Source organism: Prionailurus bengalensis, chromosome X, assembly GCF_016509475.1.
Source record: "Prionailurus bengalensis isolate Pbe53 chromosome X, Fcat_Pben_1.1_paternal_pri, whole genome shotgun sequence".
Lineage (NCBI taxonomy): Eukaryota > Metazoa > Chordata > Mammalia > Carnivora > Felidae > Prionailurus > Prionailurus bengalensis.
The window spans coordinates 87,763,305-87,783,079 of NC_057361.1; the positions used below are offsets into that span (position 1 = coordinate 87,763,305).

The 19,775-nt window shown below is 36.0% G+C and overlaps 1 protein-coding gene across 2 annotated transcripts in view; it reads left to right on the forward strand.

Annotated features, from left to right (window-relative positions):
• The window catches only part of TBC1D8B (TBC1 domain family member 8B), a 60,900-nt gene that overhangs the window by 14,007 nt on the left and 27,118 nt on the right, over positions 1-19,775 (forward strand). For both annotated transcript variants that reach the window (XM_043571514.1, XM_043571515.1), the window contains exons 2-7: positions 1,155-1,265; positions 4,033-4,151; positions 4,642-4,867; positions 5,538-5,778; positions 11,528-11,735; positions 13,026-13,193. In XM_043571514.1, the coding sequence (XP_043427449.1) occupies positions 1,155-1,265; positions 4,033-4,151; positions 4,642-4,867; positions 5,538-5,778; positions 11,528-11,735; positions 13,026-13,193 (1,073 nt within the window). The remainder of the gene's footprint in view (positions 1-1,154; positions 1,266-4,032; positions 4,152-4,641; positions 4,868-5,537; positions 5,779-11,527; positions 11,736-13,025; positions 13,194-19,775) is intronic.

Consider the following 19,775-nt stretch of genomic DNA (forward strand, 5'->3'; position numbering starts at 1 on the left):
TAACCAAAATGCTGGTTGTGTTGTATAGACTTTAAGCATTATAAGTAATCAGGGGAAAGAGAACACATTATTGCTTGGAGCTACCAGTCAAGATTTTATATGGGAAGTAGGTCTTGAAAAAAAATGTAGAATTTGGATTAGCTGGACTGAGCTAGAAGACTTGTATTAGCATGTATAGGTAAAAAGAGAACTGCTTAGCAAAGATTCTAACAGAAATTAGTTGATTGTTAAAGAGAGCATCAAACTTTGTTCTAGGGAGGAGTAGGAAATATAATCAGTTAATTAAATTGGAACTAATTGATCAAAAACCTTGAATTCCAAATTGAGAAATTAAGAATTATTAAAGAAGGGGGCACCTGGGTGACTCAGTCAGTTGAGCGTCTGACTGTTGATTTCAGCTCAGGTCATGATCCCAGGGCCATGGGATCGAGCCCCTGATCAGGCTCTACACTGAGTGTGGAGCCTACTTAAGATTCTCTCTCTTCCTCTGCCCCTCTCCCCCACTTGCTCTCCCTCTATCTCTAAAATTAAAAAAAATTAAGAATTGGTAAAAAGAAAATTCCCTTCCTATACATTTTAGTTAGTCAAGGTTTTATCTTGTTTAAATATCCAAGATTTTCTAATATAAATAGTATTTGCTAACATCGAATGTTTTGCTATGTACTAAGCATTGTTCTAATTTTTATATGTAATACTAACTCATTTCATCTTTACAACAACCTTTTGTGGTAGGTCCATTTTAACCCCCTTATTTTACAAATGAGGATAAAAAGTTAACTATAACTGGTTCAGTTTGGCACAAGTGACAAAACCAGTATTCAAACTCAGGAAATCTCTGGTACCAAAATCTACATTCTTATCTGCTGTATGCATAATCTTATGGAGGATATAAGTGCTATAAATATATAGTGAGATTTGGACAATGAAATGGACTTATTTTTTTATTGGAAGATAATTTTCTCCAGTACTACTCACATTGGAGCACAGTAGTCTCTTTGTCCTGAGTATATTTTTTGTTTAAGCAAAATCTTCACAAGGAAACTTTGGGCTAGAAATTTTAAAAAAGATTAATCCATTGGTTGTTTGTCAGATGAAGTGATATTAGTTTTACGTATTGTAAAATCTTTATTTCAACAATCTCTTTATTACAACAGGGCTTTTGGTTGGGACTCTTGATTCAGTCTTAGACTCTACTGCTAAAGTTGCTCCATTTCGCATCCTACACCAGACACCCGATTCTCAAGTTTACCTGTCAATTGCATGTGGTGAGTACAGTTTTTAAAACATAAAATTCAAACAAATAAGGGTACTAAAAATTAAATATTTTCATTTATTTATACTCCCCAGTTTTGATTTAGAAATGAGTTAAATGTGCAACTTTATATTGAGACAAGAGCAAGATTATAGATTATTATGGTTTTTTAAAAAATCTATTAGTGTGAGGGACCTGAAGCATGTGTTCCAGCAAATTTTGGTCAGTGCTCCTACTACATGATTCCTTTTTTCAACTTACATCTGCTTCACCGAACTGCTGAGAAGATGAGAACTTCCCATGAAATACTTCGTTTTTTCTCTGATAACTCAGATTAAGGGAATCAAGTGCAAAATTAAAAATTGCCCCCAAAGAGAGTATAAGCCCCCCAAATTGAAACATTTTTATTTACACACCTACTTTCTCACAAAAGGGGTGTCTCGGGGCGCCTGGGTGGCGCAGTCGGTTGAGCGTCCGACTTCAGCCAGGTCACGGTCTCACTGTCCATGAGTTCGAGCCCCGCGTCAGGCTCTGGGCTGATGGCTCAGAGCCTGGAGCCTGTTTCCGATTCTGTGTCTCCCTCTCTCTCTGCCCCTCCCCCGTTCATGCTCTGTCTCTCTCTGTCCCCAAAAAAATAAATAAATGTCGAAAAAAAAAATTAAAAAAAAAAAAACAAAAGGGGTGTCTTACAGGTAATGCTACATGTTCATTCATGCCGAGATAGTTCAAATGCCTCAAAATATATATATTGTAGATAGAAAATGAATTAGGATATCCTTCCTAACAGAACAACTCAAGATTTTTGTAAAAACCCACATTGATAGTTTACTTCTTTTATTATGCCTTTATGATGTTGGTTTAAATTAAAATCCCAGATTTCCGGCCTATTAATATTGAAAGACTGCCTTTTTCTTTCTTTTGTTTCCTCCCTCTCTTCTCAAGTAGATACACTTTTTAAAAAGTATGGAGAAAAAAATAGTTACAAACAGAGAGAGAGGGAAGCAAACCATAAAAGACTCTTAAATACAGAGAGCAAACTAAGGGCTGATGGGGAATGGGGCGGGAGAGAGGGGAAATGAGTGATGGGCATTGAGGAGGGCATTTGTTGGGATGAGCACTGGGTGTTGTATGTAAGCGGTGAATCACAGGAATCTACCCCCAAAACCAAGAGCACACTGTATATACTGTATGTTACGCAATTTGATAATAAATCATATTTCAAAAATAAAAAAATAAAACACGTGGATTCTGGGTAGTTCATATGTGTGAACATACAGCATAACATTAATTTTTTAAAGATATGTGGCTTGTTTTTGCATCTTACTATATATTGTCTTTAGTGATGCTGGTGAGTGTTTTCTCCTGGATCTTATTTTTTTAATGGTTTTATTTATTTTTGAGAGAGAGAGCATGAGGAGGGGAGGGGCAGAGAGAGAGGGAGGCAGAGGATCTGAAGCAGGCTCTGCACTGATAGCAGAGAGCCTGATGTGGTGTTCGAACTCACAAACCTTGAGATCATGACCTGAGCTGAAGTCAGATGTTTAACCAACTAATCCACCCAGGCACCCCTTTCCTGGCTCTCAGATATTATACCTGCTGACATCATGAGACATTTGTAAGCTCTACTCTAAATCTGGTTGGTAGAAATTATTTAGGGAATAATTAGGGAAAAATTATTTAGGGAAAATTATTTAGGGAATTATTAGGGAAAAATGTCCATTCTACTTCAAAAAGGGGCAGTTATTATATCACTTATTCCCCCAAATTAACATGATGCAGAAATAAAATAATTACCTACTAATGAAGCTTTCTTTAGACCTAAAGGACCCCAAAAAAGACTTAAAATTTTCCCATGGCTTATATTTGTGATTCCTTAAAGAAAATTATTACACATGGTACTGTGACTTTAGTAACATGAATACAGTTTCTAACTGGATTATAGGAAATAGGCAGTTTTGCAGTTTCAGTAAATTTGTTAATATGTCACTTCCGTATATCATAAAACATACTAAAAGTCAAGATGTTTCTTTTGAGTGAAATTTTTGTAATCCACAGTGCTGGTGAGATCTTTATGCAGTAATCAGGGAAGACTTACAGATATTGAAATGTTCTTCAAGCCAAAGCTACCCAGAGCCTAACTAATATTTAATCTGACTCTCAACAAGCCACCTACTACTGATCTGGCAGGTCACACGGATTTACTTACTTGTAGTAAGGTTTCTAACCTCTTTGATGAAACTGCTTTAAGTTAACTAGGCCCTTTAATGAAAAGGGTGACTGAACAAAGGCTTTACCTTCTAATATAAGTAGAGTTGCCACTGCTGAAATCCACATTTCACGTAGTATTATGTGCATGCTGTTTGTAGTCACACAGATTATATGCACAGTACTAACTGTATTATGTGAAGACCAAGGATTAAATTATATATATTTATGTTACTGGCACTTTATATATTCTCTTAAAAAATACTAGTTCCTGTGGGCACCAGTTACTGGCATCTTGTTTTCAGAATTTTGTCTTTTCTCATGAGTTGTATTTACTTTTTTCCCTTCTCATTAAATATTTTATTCTTTCACTTAACAATGAAAAATAGTATTTATCCCCACATATACAGATGAAATAGAGAATAAATGTAATTAATATCTTTATTCCTTTATGATCATTTTTGAAAATGAACAGATATACTTTTATTTCTTTTTAAACTAAGCTTGTAAATATCAAGAGCAATTTTGATGTGAAGTTTCCCTTCAGTCTTTTATTCTCTTTCGTTATGAATCAGGAGCCAACAGAGAAGAAATAACCAAACACTGGGATTGGTTGGAACAAAATATCATGAAGACCTTATCTGTGTTTGATTCAAATGAAGATATTACTAATTTTGTACAAGGAAAGATAAGAGTAAGTGATGGATATATTTTGTAGATGGAATACTAAAATCTTTGACCCTCTTATTTTAGGATCAAACACTATGTGAAAGGTCATTGTTTCACTGATAACCTTTCAGGATTGGCAGAAGTACACATTATGAATGTCAGAATCAGTGCTAAAGAAAATTATAAAAGTCAATGATTAGTTTTTATTGCCCTTGTGAGTACTCTTAGGGATATTTTCATATCATTATTTCTTGAATTTAGAATTTGAATGAACCCTTCACTTACTCAAAAAAATATTTAGCACCCATATTTGTGGTAGCTCCTTGTGAGGCATTAGAAAAAGCCTAATTAGAAAATTTAAGAAAATTTGCTCACCTCTGTCCTGAGAGAAGCATGTATATACACATATGTACCTATGTAGATGTACACAGTTTTAGTCAATGAACTGTTTAAATATATAAAATGTAATTTTGTTGGTAGGTAATAATTTTCAAAAAATATTTTGTCTCCTTTAGGGATTAATTGCTGAAGAGGGAAAACATTCTTTTGCAAAAGAAGATGATCCTGAGAAATTTCGAGAAGCCCTTTTGAAATTTGAAAAATGTTTTGGTTTACCAGAGCAGGAGAAGTTAGTGACCTATTACTCATGCAGTTACTGGAAAGGACGGGTCCCTTGTCAGGGTTGGCTCTATCTTAGCACCAATTTTCTGAGCTTCTATTCTTTTTTGTTGGGATCAGAAAGTAAGTGGTTTCTGTTGCTTACCATGGCTTTGAACTTGCTGACTGACCTATCAACTCTGTGATGTTGTTAGGTTGTATATAAAGTAATAGTATTGATATTAAGAGTAATTGTACATTAAAAAATTCACTTTGTCTGGAGAAAGAATCCTTTTAACTGGTTGCTTAACATAGGAGCCATTAGAAGTATGCATGGAATGCCTTGCATATTGTGGGAAGTGAATGGATATTAAATGATGATGGTGACCTGGCATATAACTCCTTTATTGTTCTAAACTATCTACTTTCTGCAATCCATGTTTTAAATTTGCAATATAAATGTAGTAGCCATAATACCTAATGGCCCATAGTTATAAAGAAGAATCAAACAGTAATGTTCATAGCATACATATAGCTTTTACATCAGTGGTAATGCAATTTTGTAAAGTAACAGATTTAAATATAAAATCAGAACATTTTTTAAAAAAATTCTTTAAAATTGTATCTCTTCCTAGAATCACCAATTGTTGTATATAATGGTTATGCTTCAAAATTTGAACTAATCTTGAAGTCTAAAGTATTTTAGTTTGCAGCATTTTTCAAGTGGTTAGCTATTGTCTTAAAAGAGGTGATTGATAAGCATTAATCAGTATTGAGAAATTTAATCATACCTGCTTATAATTCTTATTTGCAGTAAAACTCGTTATCTCCTGGGATGCAGTCTCAAAACTTGAAAAGACTTCAAATGTTATACTAACAGAGAGTATTCATGTGTGTTCCCAAGGAGAGAATCACTACTTTTCAATGTTTTTGCATATTAATGAAACATACCTTCTTATGGAACAGCTGGCAAACTATGCTATAAAGAGACTTTTTGATAAGGAAACATTTGCTAATGACCCTATCCTTGATGATCCTCTACAAATCACCAAGAGGTATTCAAAGCTTAATTAATACTTTTTAAAGTATCCTTTGACCAAAGAATAACAACATTGATTATCATTAAAAGTTAAGTGTTCTATGTTATATGATAATTTTTCTTTGGAATTAATCATTGATGTGTGGGTTTTCTTTAGTTTATTCAGATGCATTTTACAAGTAGTATCCCCTCCATTGAGTTTAATCCTTAGAAGTAATAGAAGTTAGGTTTGAAAATTATTGAGATCCAAGTAGGATTTTCCCTGGAGTGCTTTTAGAAATATAGAGATTTTTGTATGCATAGTTAGTTTAAATTTCTCTATGAGTAGTCTAGACAGCTTTAGGTCTGATATTGTAAAAATGTATTGTTTGTTTTTATTTTTATTTTTATTTTTTTTTAATATATGAAATTTATTGTCAAATTGGTTTCCATACAACACCCAGTGCTCATCCCAAAAGGTGCCCTCCTCAATATCCATCACCCACCCTCCCCTCCCTCCCACCCCCCATCAACCCTCAGTTTGTTCTCAGTTTTTAAGAGTCTCTTATGCTTTGGCTCTCTCCCACTCTAACCTCTTTTTTTTTTTTCCTTCCCCTCCCCCATGGGTTTCTGTTAAGTTTCTCAGGATCCACATAAGAGTGAAACCATATGGTATCTGTCTTTCTCTGTATGGCTTATTTCACTTAGCATCACACTCTCCAGTTCCATCCACGTTGCTACAAAAGGCCATATTTCATTTTTTCTCATTGCCACGTAGTATTCCATTGTGTATATAAACCACAATTTTTTTATCCATTCATCAGTTGATGGACATTTAGGCTCTTTCCATAATTTGGCTATTGTTGAGAGTGCTGCTATAAACATTGGGGTACAAGTGCCCCTATGCATCAGTACTCCTGTATCCCTTGGATAAATTCCTAGCAGTGCTATTGCTGGGTCATAGGGTAGGTCTATTTTTAATTTTCTGAGGAACCTCCACACTGCTTTCCAGAGCGGCTGCACCAATTTGCATTCCCAGCAACAGTGCAAGAGGGTTCCCGTTTCTCCACATCCTCTCCAGCATCTATAGTCTCCTGATTTGTTCATTTTGGCCACTCTGACTGGCGTGAGGTGATACCTGAGTGTGGTTTTGATTTGTATTTCCCTGATGAGGAGCGACGTTGAACATCTTTTCATGTGCCTGTTGGCCATCCGGATGTCTTCTTTTTTTTTTTTTTTTAATTTTTTTTTTTAACATTTATTTATTTTTTTGGGGACAGAGAGAGACAGAGCATGAACAGGGGAGGGGCAGAGAGAGAGGGAGACACAGAATCGGAAACAGGCTCCAGGCTCCGAGCCATCCGGCCAGAACCTGACGCGGGGCTCGAACTCACGAACCGCGAGATCGTGACCTGGCTGAAGTCGGCCGCTTAACCGACTGCACCACCCAGGAGCCCCCGGATGTCTTCTTTAGAGAAGTATCTATTCATGTTTTCTGCCCATTTCTTCACTGGGTTATTTGTTTTTCGGGTGTGGAGTTTGGTGAGCTCTTTATAGATTTTGGATACTAGCCCTTTGTCCGATATGTCATTTGCAAATATCTTTTCCCATTCCGTTGGTTGCCTTTTAGTTTTGTTGGTTGTTTCCTTTGCTGTGCAGAAGCTTTTTATCTTCATAAGGTCCCAGTAATTCACTTTTGCTTTTAATTCCCTTGCCTTTGGGGATGTGTCGAGTAAGAGATTGCTACGGCTGAGGTCAGAGAGGTCTTTTCCTGCTTTCTCCTCTAAGGTTTTGATGGTTTCCTGTCTCACATTCAGGTCCTTTATCCATTTTGAGTTTATTTTTGTGAATGGTGTGAGAAAGTGGTCTAGTTTCAACCTTCTGCATGTGGCTGTCCAGTTCTCCCAGCACCATTTGTTAAAGAGACTGTCTTTTTTCCATTGGATGTTCTTTCCTGCTTTGTCAAAGATTAGTTGGCCATACGTTTGTGGGTCTAGTTCTGGGGTTTCTATTCTATTCCATTGGTCTGTGTGTCTGTTTTTGTGCCAATAGCATGCTGTCTTGATGATGACAGCTTTGTAGTAGAGGCTAAAGTCTGGGATTGTGATGCCTCCTGCTTTGGTCTTCTTCTTCAAAATTCCTTTGGCTATTCGGGGCCTTTTGTGGTTCCATATGAATTTTAGGATTGCTTGTTCTAGTTTCGAGAAGAATGCTGGTGCAATTTTGATTGGGATTGCATTGAATGTGTAGATAGCTTTGGGTAGTATTGACATTTTGACAATATTTATTCTTCCAATCCATGAGCAGGGAATGTCTTTCCATTTCTTTAAATCTGCTTCAATTACCTTCATAAGCTTTCTATAGTTTTCAGCATACAGATCCTTTACATCTTTGGTTAGATTTATTCCTAGGTATTTTATGCTTCTTGGTGCAATTGTGAATGGGATCAGTTTCTTTATTTGTCTTTCTGTTGCTTCATTGTTAGTGTATAAGAATGCAACTGATTTCTGTACATTGATTTTGTATCCTGCAACTTTGCTGAATTCATGTATCAGTTCTAGCAGACTTTTGGTGGAGTCTATCGGATTTTCCATATATAATATCATGTCATCTGCAAAAAGTGAAAGCTTGACTTCATCTTTGCCAATTTTGATGCCTTGGATTTCCTTTTGTTGTCTCATTGCTGATGCTAGAACTTCCAGCACTATGTTAAATTAAACAACAGCGGTGAGAGTGGGCATCCCTGTCGTGTTCCTGATCTCAGGGAAAAAGCTCTCAGTTTTTCCCCGTTGAGGATGATGTTCGCTGTGGGCTTTTCATAAATGGCTTTTATGATCTTTAAGTATGTTCCTTCTATCCCGACTTTCTCAAGGGTTTTTATTAAGAAAGGGTGCTGGATTTTGTCAAAGGCCTTTTCTGCATCGATTGACAGAATCATATGGTTCTTCTCTTTTTTTTTGTTAATGTGATGTATCACGTTGATTGATTTGCGAATGTTGAACCAGCCCTGCATCCCAGGAATGAATCCCACTTGATCATGGTGAATAATTCTTTTTATATGCCGTTGAATTCAATTTGCTAGTATCTTATTGAGAATTTTTGCATCCATATTCATCAGGGATATTGGCCTGTAGTTCTCTTTTTTTACTGGGTCTCTGTCTGGTTTAGAAATCAAAGTAATACTGGCTTCATAGAATGAGTCTGGAAGTTTTCCTTCCCCTTCTATTTCTTGGAATAGCTTGAGGATAGGTATTATTTCTGCTTTACATGTCTGGTAGAACTCCCCTGGGAAGCCATCTGGTCCTGGACTCTTATTTGTTGGGAGATTTTTGATAACCGATTCAATTTCTTCGCTGGTTATGGGTCTGTTCAAGCTTTTATTGTTTGTTTTTAAACATAATTTATAGACAGTATCATTTTTTTTGAAGAGGCAAGTTAGTGGAGTCAGTGAAGCCTGGACTTTAGAAGGAGAGTACAGCCACCCTTGGACAAGGCATTATCTCTTAAGACCTTAGTTCTTACTCATCTATCATTTCTACCTCAGAGAGCACTTGTGAGGAATGAACAGTATAATGTGTGAAAGCACTTTATAAAATATAAAACCCTAGATAAATGTTAATCATTATTAATGTCTGCATGAGAAATATCTCTGATAGCTTTTGCCACTATATTTGGTTTGCTGAAATGGACCAGAGTCCTTTTGTACTGCTCAACACTTAGAACAGTTGACTGAAACGTGCATGCCAAAGGGGAGGGAGAGAAGAGAGGATCTAGAAACAGCTAGTGAATGCAGCTTCTGGCCCCCAGCACAAGGATGTAGACTATGGGAAACTGTGAGAGGAACCTAAGCTGCAGTCCTATGGATGGGCCAGAACAAGTGACCTCTAGAGGGTTGTGTGATTACTACGTAGCCCTAATTGGGTATAGTTGTTCTTCTTGCCTATTTCTAAACCATTTCTAAAATCTGGATACATGAGGACTTCTTTGTGAGCGTGTCTGCTTTTCTGGAAAATAGATCACCGAGGTGAATTCTTTACAGGTCCTCATGTGTATGATTTATAAATAGAACTCTATAAGGATTAGGAATCCTGTTTATATTATAGTTGAGCATTTGTTTTTGTAGTTTCTTCCTTGATTGGCCACCATAAAAATAAAACTTTTAGCTATTTTATTTCCCTCAGAATATCCTCTAAATGGCCGTCTATCAAGGAGTTATTCATTACCAAGTCTGTATTATTTAAATGAGATCTAGGATATTCATTTTTGTCTATGTGCATTTTAAGAGAGCTTATTGAAAATCATACGTATCTAAATCCTTGTTTCTAGTAAGTTAAGAAGAACAATAGCTTATTTAGACTTAGTATCCAAATGACTTTTTTCTAAAATTGAATATCTTTATTGTTTTGGCTTATTGTTTTTACAAATATGTATTACTTCTATAATTTAAACAATACAAAAGCACAATAGCAATAGTTAAGTTCAGTGTATATCTTTCCAGGCTTTTTAATGCATTAATTAAAAAATATTTGCAAAAAACATGATTGGGACTAAACATCACATATTATTCCACAGTCTGTTTCTACCCTCCTTAACAATGTATCATGGGCACTTTTCATTTATATAAATAGACCTCATCTTTTAAAATAATAATAAAATAACCTACCAAATTATAATTTCAGTGAGGTTAAAATTAATGTGGCTTTCTGTTCAGAATTATTTTGAAAGACATGATGAAATACCACATATTCAAATAGTATATGCTGGAATGATGAATTTGGTTTTAACTTTGTTGTCTTTGAGTTAGAGCTTGCATAATTTACTTACAACCCCAGATGGCATTGCTGCTTAACACAAGTGTTTACCGCCTCTAGAAAAATTGTACTATTTTAAGCAATTGTTTTTATTCATATATTTATATATCAGTTAACAAGTCATCTTTATTTGTTGATGGCTATCCTTTGCCCAATACTGTGCAAGCAGTGTTGTTTTATCTTGCCTCTACTTTGGATTTTTTAAAACATTCATTTAAATGTTTGCTTCACTTAGTTTTTAACATTATCTTTTATACACTATTCTTCTTGTGTAAGTTTTGATGCCATAAATTTTCACTTTTTAAATTTTATTTTCTTTATTTTATTTTTTTAACATTTATTTATTTTTGAGAGAGAGATAAAGACAGAGTATGAATAGGGAAGAGGCAGAGAGAGAGAGAGGGAGACAGAATCCGAAGCATGCTCTAGGCTCCAGGCTCCGAGCTGTCAGCCCAGAGGCTGACATGGAGCTTGAACTCACAGATGGTGAGATCATGACCTGAGCTGAAGTCGGACACTTAACCGACTGAGCCACCAGGCGCCACATAAATTTTCATTTTTAAGTTTTCTTTTTTCATTTTTTGTTTTTCATTTTTATTTTATTTGAACTGGGTGACTCTTGATTTTCTGGTAACCACATATAAAAATTGTTTGCCAATGTTGGTTTTAGCCATATTTGCATATTATGGATGTGTAATAATATAATAATAATCCTTCAGATCATTCCTTAACAGATGAAGTCCTGTGTCATCTCTAACTTTTGTGCCTTGTAATCTAGTAGTAGAACAAAATTGGAAAAGGGACCAAAAAAAATGAATTTGTTATGAATCAGTGTTTCTTCCATTTCATAATTTGTTGAAGAACATAGCATGTAGTATTTAATCTTTCTGCTCTAAAGTACATTTAGATTAATCAATATGGGCATGTGTACATTTTAGAAGTCATTATTTGAGCCCCCTTTTTTCTTTTCTACAGAGGTCTGGAAAATCGAGCCCACAGTGAGCAGTTCAGTGCTTTTTTTAGGCTCCCCAAAGAAGAGGCTTTGAAAGAAGTACATGAATGTTGCTTATGGATACCATTCAGCCACTTTAACACTCATGGAAAAATGTGCATCTCAGAAAACTATATCTGCTTTGCTAGCCAGGATGGCAGTCTATGTAGTATAATTATTCCATTACGAGAGGTAATATAAATTTGGTTACCTATCAGTTCTTAGTTTGAAATGCTATCATTCACAGAGTGAAATATCCTTTCATTCTATAAGTTATTAAAACCTCTATATGCACTATCCTTTTATTAATTTTTACATAATAATGTTTTCAAGTCATGTTTATTTTTCATGATAAGGGCACCATTCTTAAGGAAAAGAGTACTAGAATAAGAGCTCTTATTAAAAGTGAAAATAGAAAAAATAAAAATTTATAAATCAGATAAGGGTTTAGGATGACTCAAGGTGGAGCATGCTCAGGCATTTATGACATGAATACCAAAACTTAGACTATTATGTTTGGTACGCATAGTCAAAGAGAATAGAATTGATAGCTCTTATGTAAGTTAGGAATAAATTGTCGGCATTATAGCACTGAATTTTTACATTTGTACTGTCATTTTTAAAGACTACACGTTAAGTAAACCTTTTCCTTGAGAAGTGAAGTAACTTGCACTGAGGTTACCTGTGTCAGTGGTGCAACTAGTACCCAAAGTCTATTTAAAAAAATTAGTTTATTTTTTGAGAGAGAGGAGAGCGAGAATCCCAAGCAGGTTCCATGCTGTCAGCACAGAGCCTGACATGGGGCTTTATCTCACAAACCATGAGATCATGCCCTGAGCTGAAATCAAGAGTTAGATGCTTAACCAACTGAGCCACTCAGGCGCCCTTATCTCTCTCTTTTTTTAAAATTTTGCTTGTTTTTTTTTGCTTATTTAGAGAGAAAGAGATAGAATGAGCAGCGGAGGGGTAGAGAGAGAGGGAGAGACAATCCCAACCAGGCTCCACGCTGTCTGTGCATAGCCTGACTCCAAGCTCTGTCTCACGAAACATGAGATGATAACCTGAACCAAAATCAAGAGTCAAATGCTTTGGCTGAGCCACCCAGGCACTGCCCCCGCAAAGTCTATTTCTTAGTAAGCCATACCATGGACCAAAACTTTAGTCTCAAAAGAGTAAGCTAAAGGGGTACCTAGGTGGCTGAGTTGGTTAAGCGTCCCACTCTTGATTTTGGCTCAGGTCATGATTGTGAGATTGAGCCCCACCTTGGGCTCCACGCTGGATGTGGAACCTGCTTAAGATTCTCTCTCCCTCTACCCCTCCTCCACCTGCACAGGTGCGTTCCCACTTTCCCTCCCTCTCCCTCTCTCCCTCTCCTCTTCTCCCCATCTCCGTCTCTCAAAAAGAGTAAGCTAAACATATTTTGCCTGAAAGTGTCAGCAACAAGGGAGAATGTGATTCATTTATAATGTTTTCACCCCCCAGGTCTTAGCTATAGATAAGACAAATGATTCCACCAAAACTGTCATCATTAGCATCAAAGGAAAGACAGCTTTTCGCTTCAGTGAAGTTAAAGACTTTGAGCAACTGGTGGCAAAATTCAGACTCAAGTGCAGAGCAGCTTCAGCTCCATATCATGATATTAGCACAGAGGTAATTATATACCAATCAAATCATTGTTTAATAAAACTTTGTGTTTTGTATGGTCCATTCTTTAAGAAGGAATTCATAGTATCTTTTCTATTCATACTTAGGTTTATTTTATTTTTAAAAAGACTAAAACCAAAGAAATTATATTTTGTAGGTCACACCATAAGGCAGAAGTGAAAATCGTCCTTTTTTAGGAACTCCTATGGAATATTTCTTGGCAATGAGAAAGAATGAAATATGGCCTTTTGTAGCAATGTGGATGGAACTGGAGAGTGTTATGCTAAGTGAAATAAGTCATACAGAGAGAGACAGATACCATATGTTTTCACTCTTATGTGGATCCTGAGAAACTTAACAGAAGACCATGGGGGAGGGGAAGGGGAAAAAAAAGTTAGGGAAGGAGGCAAACCATAAGAGACTCTTAAAAACTGAGAATAAACTGAAGGTTGATGTGGGGTGGGAGGGAGGGGAAAGTGGGTGATGGGCATTGAAGAGGGCACCTGTTGGGATGAGCACTGGGTATGGTATGGAAACCAATTTGACAATAAATTTCATATTAAAAAAAACTAAAACTAAAAAAAATTATTACCATTTGATCTTTTTTGACTATTGACAGTATCTTGTACTTTCACATAACATGGCTTTTAATAACTCAAACTATATTTGAGAATTTAATAAGGCCTTGAAAAGGATTCTCCTCTTACTGCTGTAGAGAGACTGCAATTTTAAACCAGTCTGAATATCTTTTATTTAATAGCAAGTAGCTCAGCCTTACTTACACAATATAGCCCAAAGCAAAATAGTGGCAAAGCTATTTACTAGTAAAGTATTAGAGAAGGCAAATATTCTTGGCAAAGGGTGGTTAAAAGCTTGATTTTGATGTTTAGTATGTCCTTTATAGAAATGTAGATAGTTTCAATTCAAATTTTCATTTCTAATGCCTAGGAAACTCATGTTTTAATAGATTGATAAAACTTATCACATTGTATCTATTGTATTTTAATTAAAACTTTGAAGAAAAAAATCAACATTAGCTTTACTGGCTATGTTACTCATTTGGATTGGATTATAGAGGCTTTTACCTCTCCGTAGTAGAGACTAAAAATAATATGCTCAGTCCATTATAATGCAGTATTGATAAGACTAGCTTTCTCTTTGATAATAGAAAAACACAATTAAAACATGTAATTTAAAAAAATATATATCTCAGTTCCAGACACAGAATCTTCATGTTGACCATCAAGAATTTTCTTGCCCCAACTTTATAATCTTTCATTCTCTTCAGGTGTGCAGCCAGGATATTACTTAGTTTGATGTCAGGACACAGGTAAAATCTGATCAGTCCTGATAGTTTCTCTCCCAGTGCTTCCATATTCTTGCTTATGTCACTTTTTTCCCTGTCTCATTCCATTTCAGGTTCAGTCTGTGTGTTAGATTTAATGTACTGCTTATCTTTTTTCTTCAGTTTATCTGTGTGTCTTAAACCTAAAGAACTGGAATTTTTCCCTGAAAACTCTCAGGTGCCTCTGGGAGTTGGGTATGCTCAGTTATCCAGAAAGGATTTTGTTTCAGAATGAGTTTATCATCTTTTCAGATATATGTCAGAGTTCTAAGATTTTCTAGTCTCTCTTACCCATTTCTAGAGGTTTAATAAGAATATGTACAAAATACCAGTCAGTATACAGGTTTGCTAGGAAATGGATTTTTTTCTAGTGTACTCTTTAATCCCCATCCCCTATTTGCCGCATCCCCCATCTACCTTTCCTGAGGTAACCATCAGTTCTCTATAGTTAAGAGTCTGTTTCTTGGTTTGTCTCACTCTCTTTTTCCCCCTATGCTCATTTGTTTTATTTCTTAAATTCTACATATGCGTGAGATCATATGTTATTTGTCTTTCTCTGGCTGATTTATTTCACTTAGCATTATACCCTCTAGCTCTATCCATGTTGTTGCAAATGGCAAGATTCCCCCCCTTTTTTTTTTATTTTATTTTATTTTATTTTTGGGACAGAGAGAGACAGAGCATGAACGGGGGAGGGGCAGAGAGAGAGAGAGACACAGAATTGGAAACAGGCTCCAGGCTCTGAGCCATCAGCCCAGAGCCTGACGCGGGGCTCGAACTCACGGACCGCGAGATCGTGACCTGGCTGAAGTCGGACGCTTAACCGACTGCGCCACCCAGGTGCCCCTCCCCCCCTTTTTTTATGGCTAAATAATAAACACACACACATACACACACACACACGCACCTTTTTTATCCATTCACCTATTCTTGGACAATTGGGCTGTTTCTATAGTTTGGCTGTTGTAAATAACACTGCAGTAAATACATATACACCCACACACCCACACACCTTCTTTACCCATACACCTATCCATGGATACTTGGGCTGTTTCTATAGTTTGGCTATTGTAAATAATGCTGCAATAAACATAGGGGTGCATTTATCCTTTTGAATTAGTGTTTTTGTATTTTATTGTGTAAATATACCCAGTAGTGTGACTACTGGATTGTAGACTAGTTCTGTTTTTAACTTTTTGAGGAACCCCCATATTTTCCACAGTGGCTGCACCAGTTTGCATTCCCACCAACAGTGCAAGAGGACTCTATTTTCTCCACATCCTTATCAACACCTTTTGTTTCTTGTGTTGTTCATTTCAGCTATTCTGACAGGTGTGAGGTGGTATCTCATTGCAGCTTTGATTTGCATTTCCCTGATGAGTGACGTTGAGCATCTTTTCATGTGTCTGTTGGCCATCTGTTTGTCTTCTTTGGAGAAATGTCTATTCATGTCTTCTGCCCATTTTTTAGTTGGATTTTTGGTTTTTGGGTATTGAGCTGTATAAGTTCTTTATATATTTCAGATATTAATCTTTATCAGATATGTCATTTGCAAATATCTTCTGCTTTTCAGTAGGTTGCCTTTTAGTTTTGTGGATTGCTTTCTTCATTGTGCAGAAATCTTTTATTTTGACATAGTCCCAATAGTTTATTTTGGCTTTTTAAAACTTTTAATTTTTAAAAAATTTATTTATTTAAAGTTAATTAACATACAGTGTAGTGTTAATTTCATCACTTACATATAATACCAGGTGCTCATCCCAGCAAATGCCCTCCTTAATGCCCATTACCCATTTAGCCCATTCCCACACCCACCTTCCCCTCAAGCCTCTCAGTTTCTCTTAAGAGTCTCTTATTGTTGCTTCCCTCTCTGTCTTTATCTTATTTTTCCTTCCTTTCCCCTATGTTCATCTGTTGTGTTTCTTAAATTCCACATATGAATGAAGTTATATGATACTCCTCTTTCTCTAATTTCTCTTAACATAATACACTCTAGTTCCATCCACGTTGTTGCAAATGGCAAGATTTCATTCTTTTTTGTTATCACCGAGTTATATTCCATTGTATACATATACCACATCATTTTTATCCATTCATCAGTTGATGGACATTTGGGCTCTTTCCATTTTTGGCTATTGTTAATATAGCTATAAACATTGGGGTGCATGTGATTCTTTGAAACAACATTTTTGTATCCTTTGGATAAATACCTAGTAGTGTAATTGCTGGGTCATAGAGTAGTTCTATTTTTAATTTTTTTCAAAGTTTATTTTGTGAGAGCACACACAGGGGAGGGGAAGAGAGAGGGAGAGAATCTCAAGCAGGCTCTGCGCTAGAGGTGGAATTCACGGGGTTGGAATTCATGAACCACAAGATCATGACCTGAGCCGAAATCAAGAGTCAGACACTTAACTGACTGAGCCACCCAGGTGCCAATATTATTAATTTTTTCGAGGAACTTCCATACGGTTTTCCAGGGTGGCTGCACCAGTTTGCGTTTCCACCAACAGTGCAAGAGGGTTCCCCTTTCTCCACATCCTCACCAATAACTGTTGTTTCCAAAGTTAATTTTAGACATTCTGACAGGTGTGAGGTGGTATCTCATTGTGATTTTGATTTTTACTTCTTTGATGATTAGTGATGTTGAGCATCTTTTCATGTCTCTGTTAGCCATCTGGGTGTCATCTTTGGAAAAGTATCTATTCATGTCTTCTGCTCATTTATTCACTGGATTATTTGTTTTTGGGTGTTGAGTTTGAGAAGTTCTTTTTTTAAAATTTTTTAATGTTTATTTATTTTTGAGAGACAGCATGAGCAGGGGAGGGGCAGAGAGAGAAGGAGACACAGAATCCAAAGCAAGTTCCAGGCTCTGAGCTGTCAGCACAGACCCTGATGAGGGGCTTGAACTCACAAACCGTGAGATCATATGACCTGAGCTGAAGTCGGACGTTTAACTGACTGAGCCACCCAGGCGCCCAAGTTTGATAAGTTCTTTATAGATTTTGGATACTAACCCTTTATCCTATAGGTCATTTGTGAATATCTTCTCCCATTCTGTAAGTTGCCTTTTAGTTTTGCTAATTGTTTCCTTCACTGTGCAGAAGCTTTTTATCTTGATGAGGTCCCAGTAATACATTTTTGCTTTTATTTCCCTTGCCTCCAGAGACATGTCTAGTAAGAAGTTGCTGCGGCCAAGGTCAAAAGTTGCTGCCTGTTTTCTCCTGTAGGATTTTGATGGTTTCCTGTCTCACATTTAGGTCTTTCATCCATTTTGAATCTATTTTTTGTGTATGGTGTAAGAAAGTGGTCCAGTTTCATTCTTCTGCATGACGCTGTCCAATTGTCCCAGCACCATTTTCTATGAAGCCAGAATTACCTTGATTCGAAAACCCCCTGAAAAGGAGAATTAAAGGCCAATATCACTGATGAACCTGGATGTAAAAATTCTCAACAAGATACTAACAAATCATATTCAATAGTACATTAAAAGAATTATTCACCATGATCAAGTGGGATTTATTCCTGGACTGCAGGGCTGGTTGAATATTCAGAAATCAATCAACATGATACACCACATTAATAAAAGAAAGGATCTGAACCATATGATCCTCTCAATAGATGCAGAAAAAGCATTTGACAAAATACCCTCAAGAAAGTAGGGATAGAAGGAACATACCTTAAAACCGTATTTTTGCTTTTATTTCCCTTCCCTCAGGAAACATGTCTAGAAAAATGTTGCTACAGCCAATGTGAGATTACTGCCTGTGCTCTCTTTAAGGACTTTTATGGTTTCCTGTCTCACATTTAGGTCTTTAATCCATTTTGACTTTATTTTTGTGTATGGTATAAGAAAGTGATCCAGCTTCATTCTTTTGCTATGGCTGTCCAGTTTTTCCAACACCATTTGTTGAAGAGACTGTCTTTTTCCCATTGGGTATTCATTCCTTCTTTGTCAAAATTAATTGACCATATAATTGTGGGTTTACTTCTGAGTTTTCTGTCTCTTCCATTGATCTGTGTGTCTATTTTTGTGTCAGTACCATGCTGTTTTAATTACTACCACTTTGTAATATAATTTGAAATCTAGAATTATGATACTTCCAGTTTTGTTTTTCTTTTTCAAGATTGCTTTGGCTATTCGAAGTCTTTTATAGTTCTATACAAATTTTAGGATTGTTTGTTACAGTTCTGTGGAAAATGCTGTTGGTATTTTGATAGGGATTACATTAAGTGTATATATTGCTTTGGATAGTACAGACATTTTAACAATATTTGTTCTTTCAACTCATAAGCATGGAATATCTTTACATTTCTTTGTGTTGTCTTGAATTTCTTTCATCAGTGTTTTATGGGTTTCAGAGTACAAGTCTTTTACCTCTTTGGTTAATTTTATTCCTAGATATTTTATTATTTTTGTTGCAATTGTAAATGGGGTTGTTTTCTTAATTTCATTTTCTGCTGTTTCATTATTAGTGTATAGGAATGAAGCAGATTTCTGTACGTTGATTTTGTATTTAACTTTACTGAATTCCTCTATCACTTCTAGTAGTTTTTGGTAGAATCTTTAGGGTTTTCTGTATACAAAATCCTTTAATCAGCAAACAGAAACAATTTTACTTCTTCCTTTCCTATTTGGATACATTTTATTTCTTTATCTTGACTGATGGCTCTAGCTAGGATTTGTAGTACTATTTTGAATAGGAGTGGTGAGAGTAGGCTGGCTTATCTTGTTCCTAATCTCAAAGGGAAAGCTTTCAACATTTTACCATGGATCATGATGTTAGCTGTGGGCTTGTCATATATGGCCTTTATTTTATTGAGGTATGTGTCTTCTATACCCACATTGTTGAAAGTTTTTATCATGAAAGGACATTGAATTTTGTCTGATGGCTTTTGGGATGATCATGTTTTTTTATTTTTTATTCTGTTCATGTGATGTATGCCATTTATTGATTTGTGTATGTTGAACCATCCTTCCCTCCCAGGGATAAATCCCACTTGATCATAGTGTATGATCCTTTTAAAGTGTTATTGAATTTGATTTGCTAGTATGATGTTGAGAATTTTTTGCATCTCTATTCATCGGGATTTTGGTTTATAATTTCTTTTCTTGTGTTCTTATTTGGATTTAGTATTGGGTATTCTGGCCTTGTAAAATTTGTTTGGGATTGTTCCCATCCCCTTTAGATTTTTGGAAGAATTTGAGAAGGATTGGCATTAATTCTTTAAATGTTTAGTAGAAT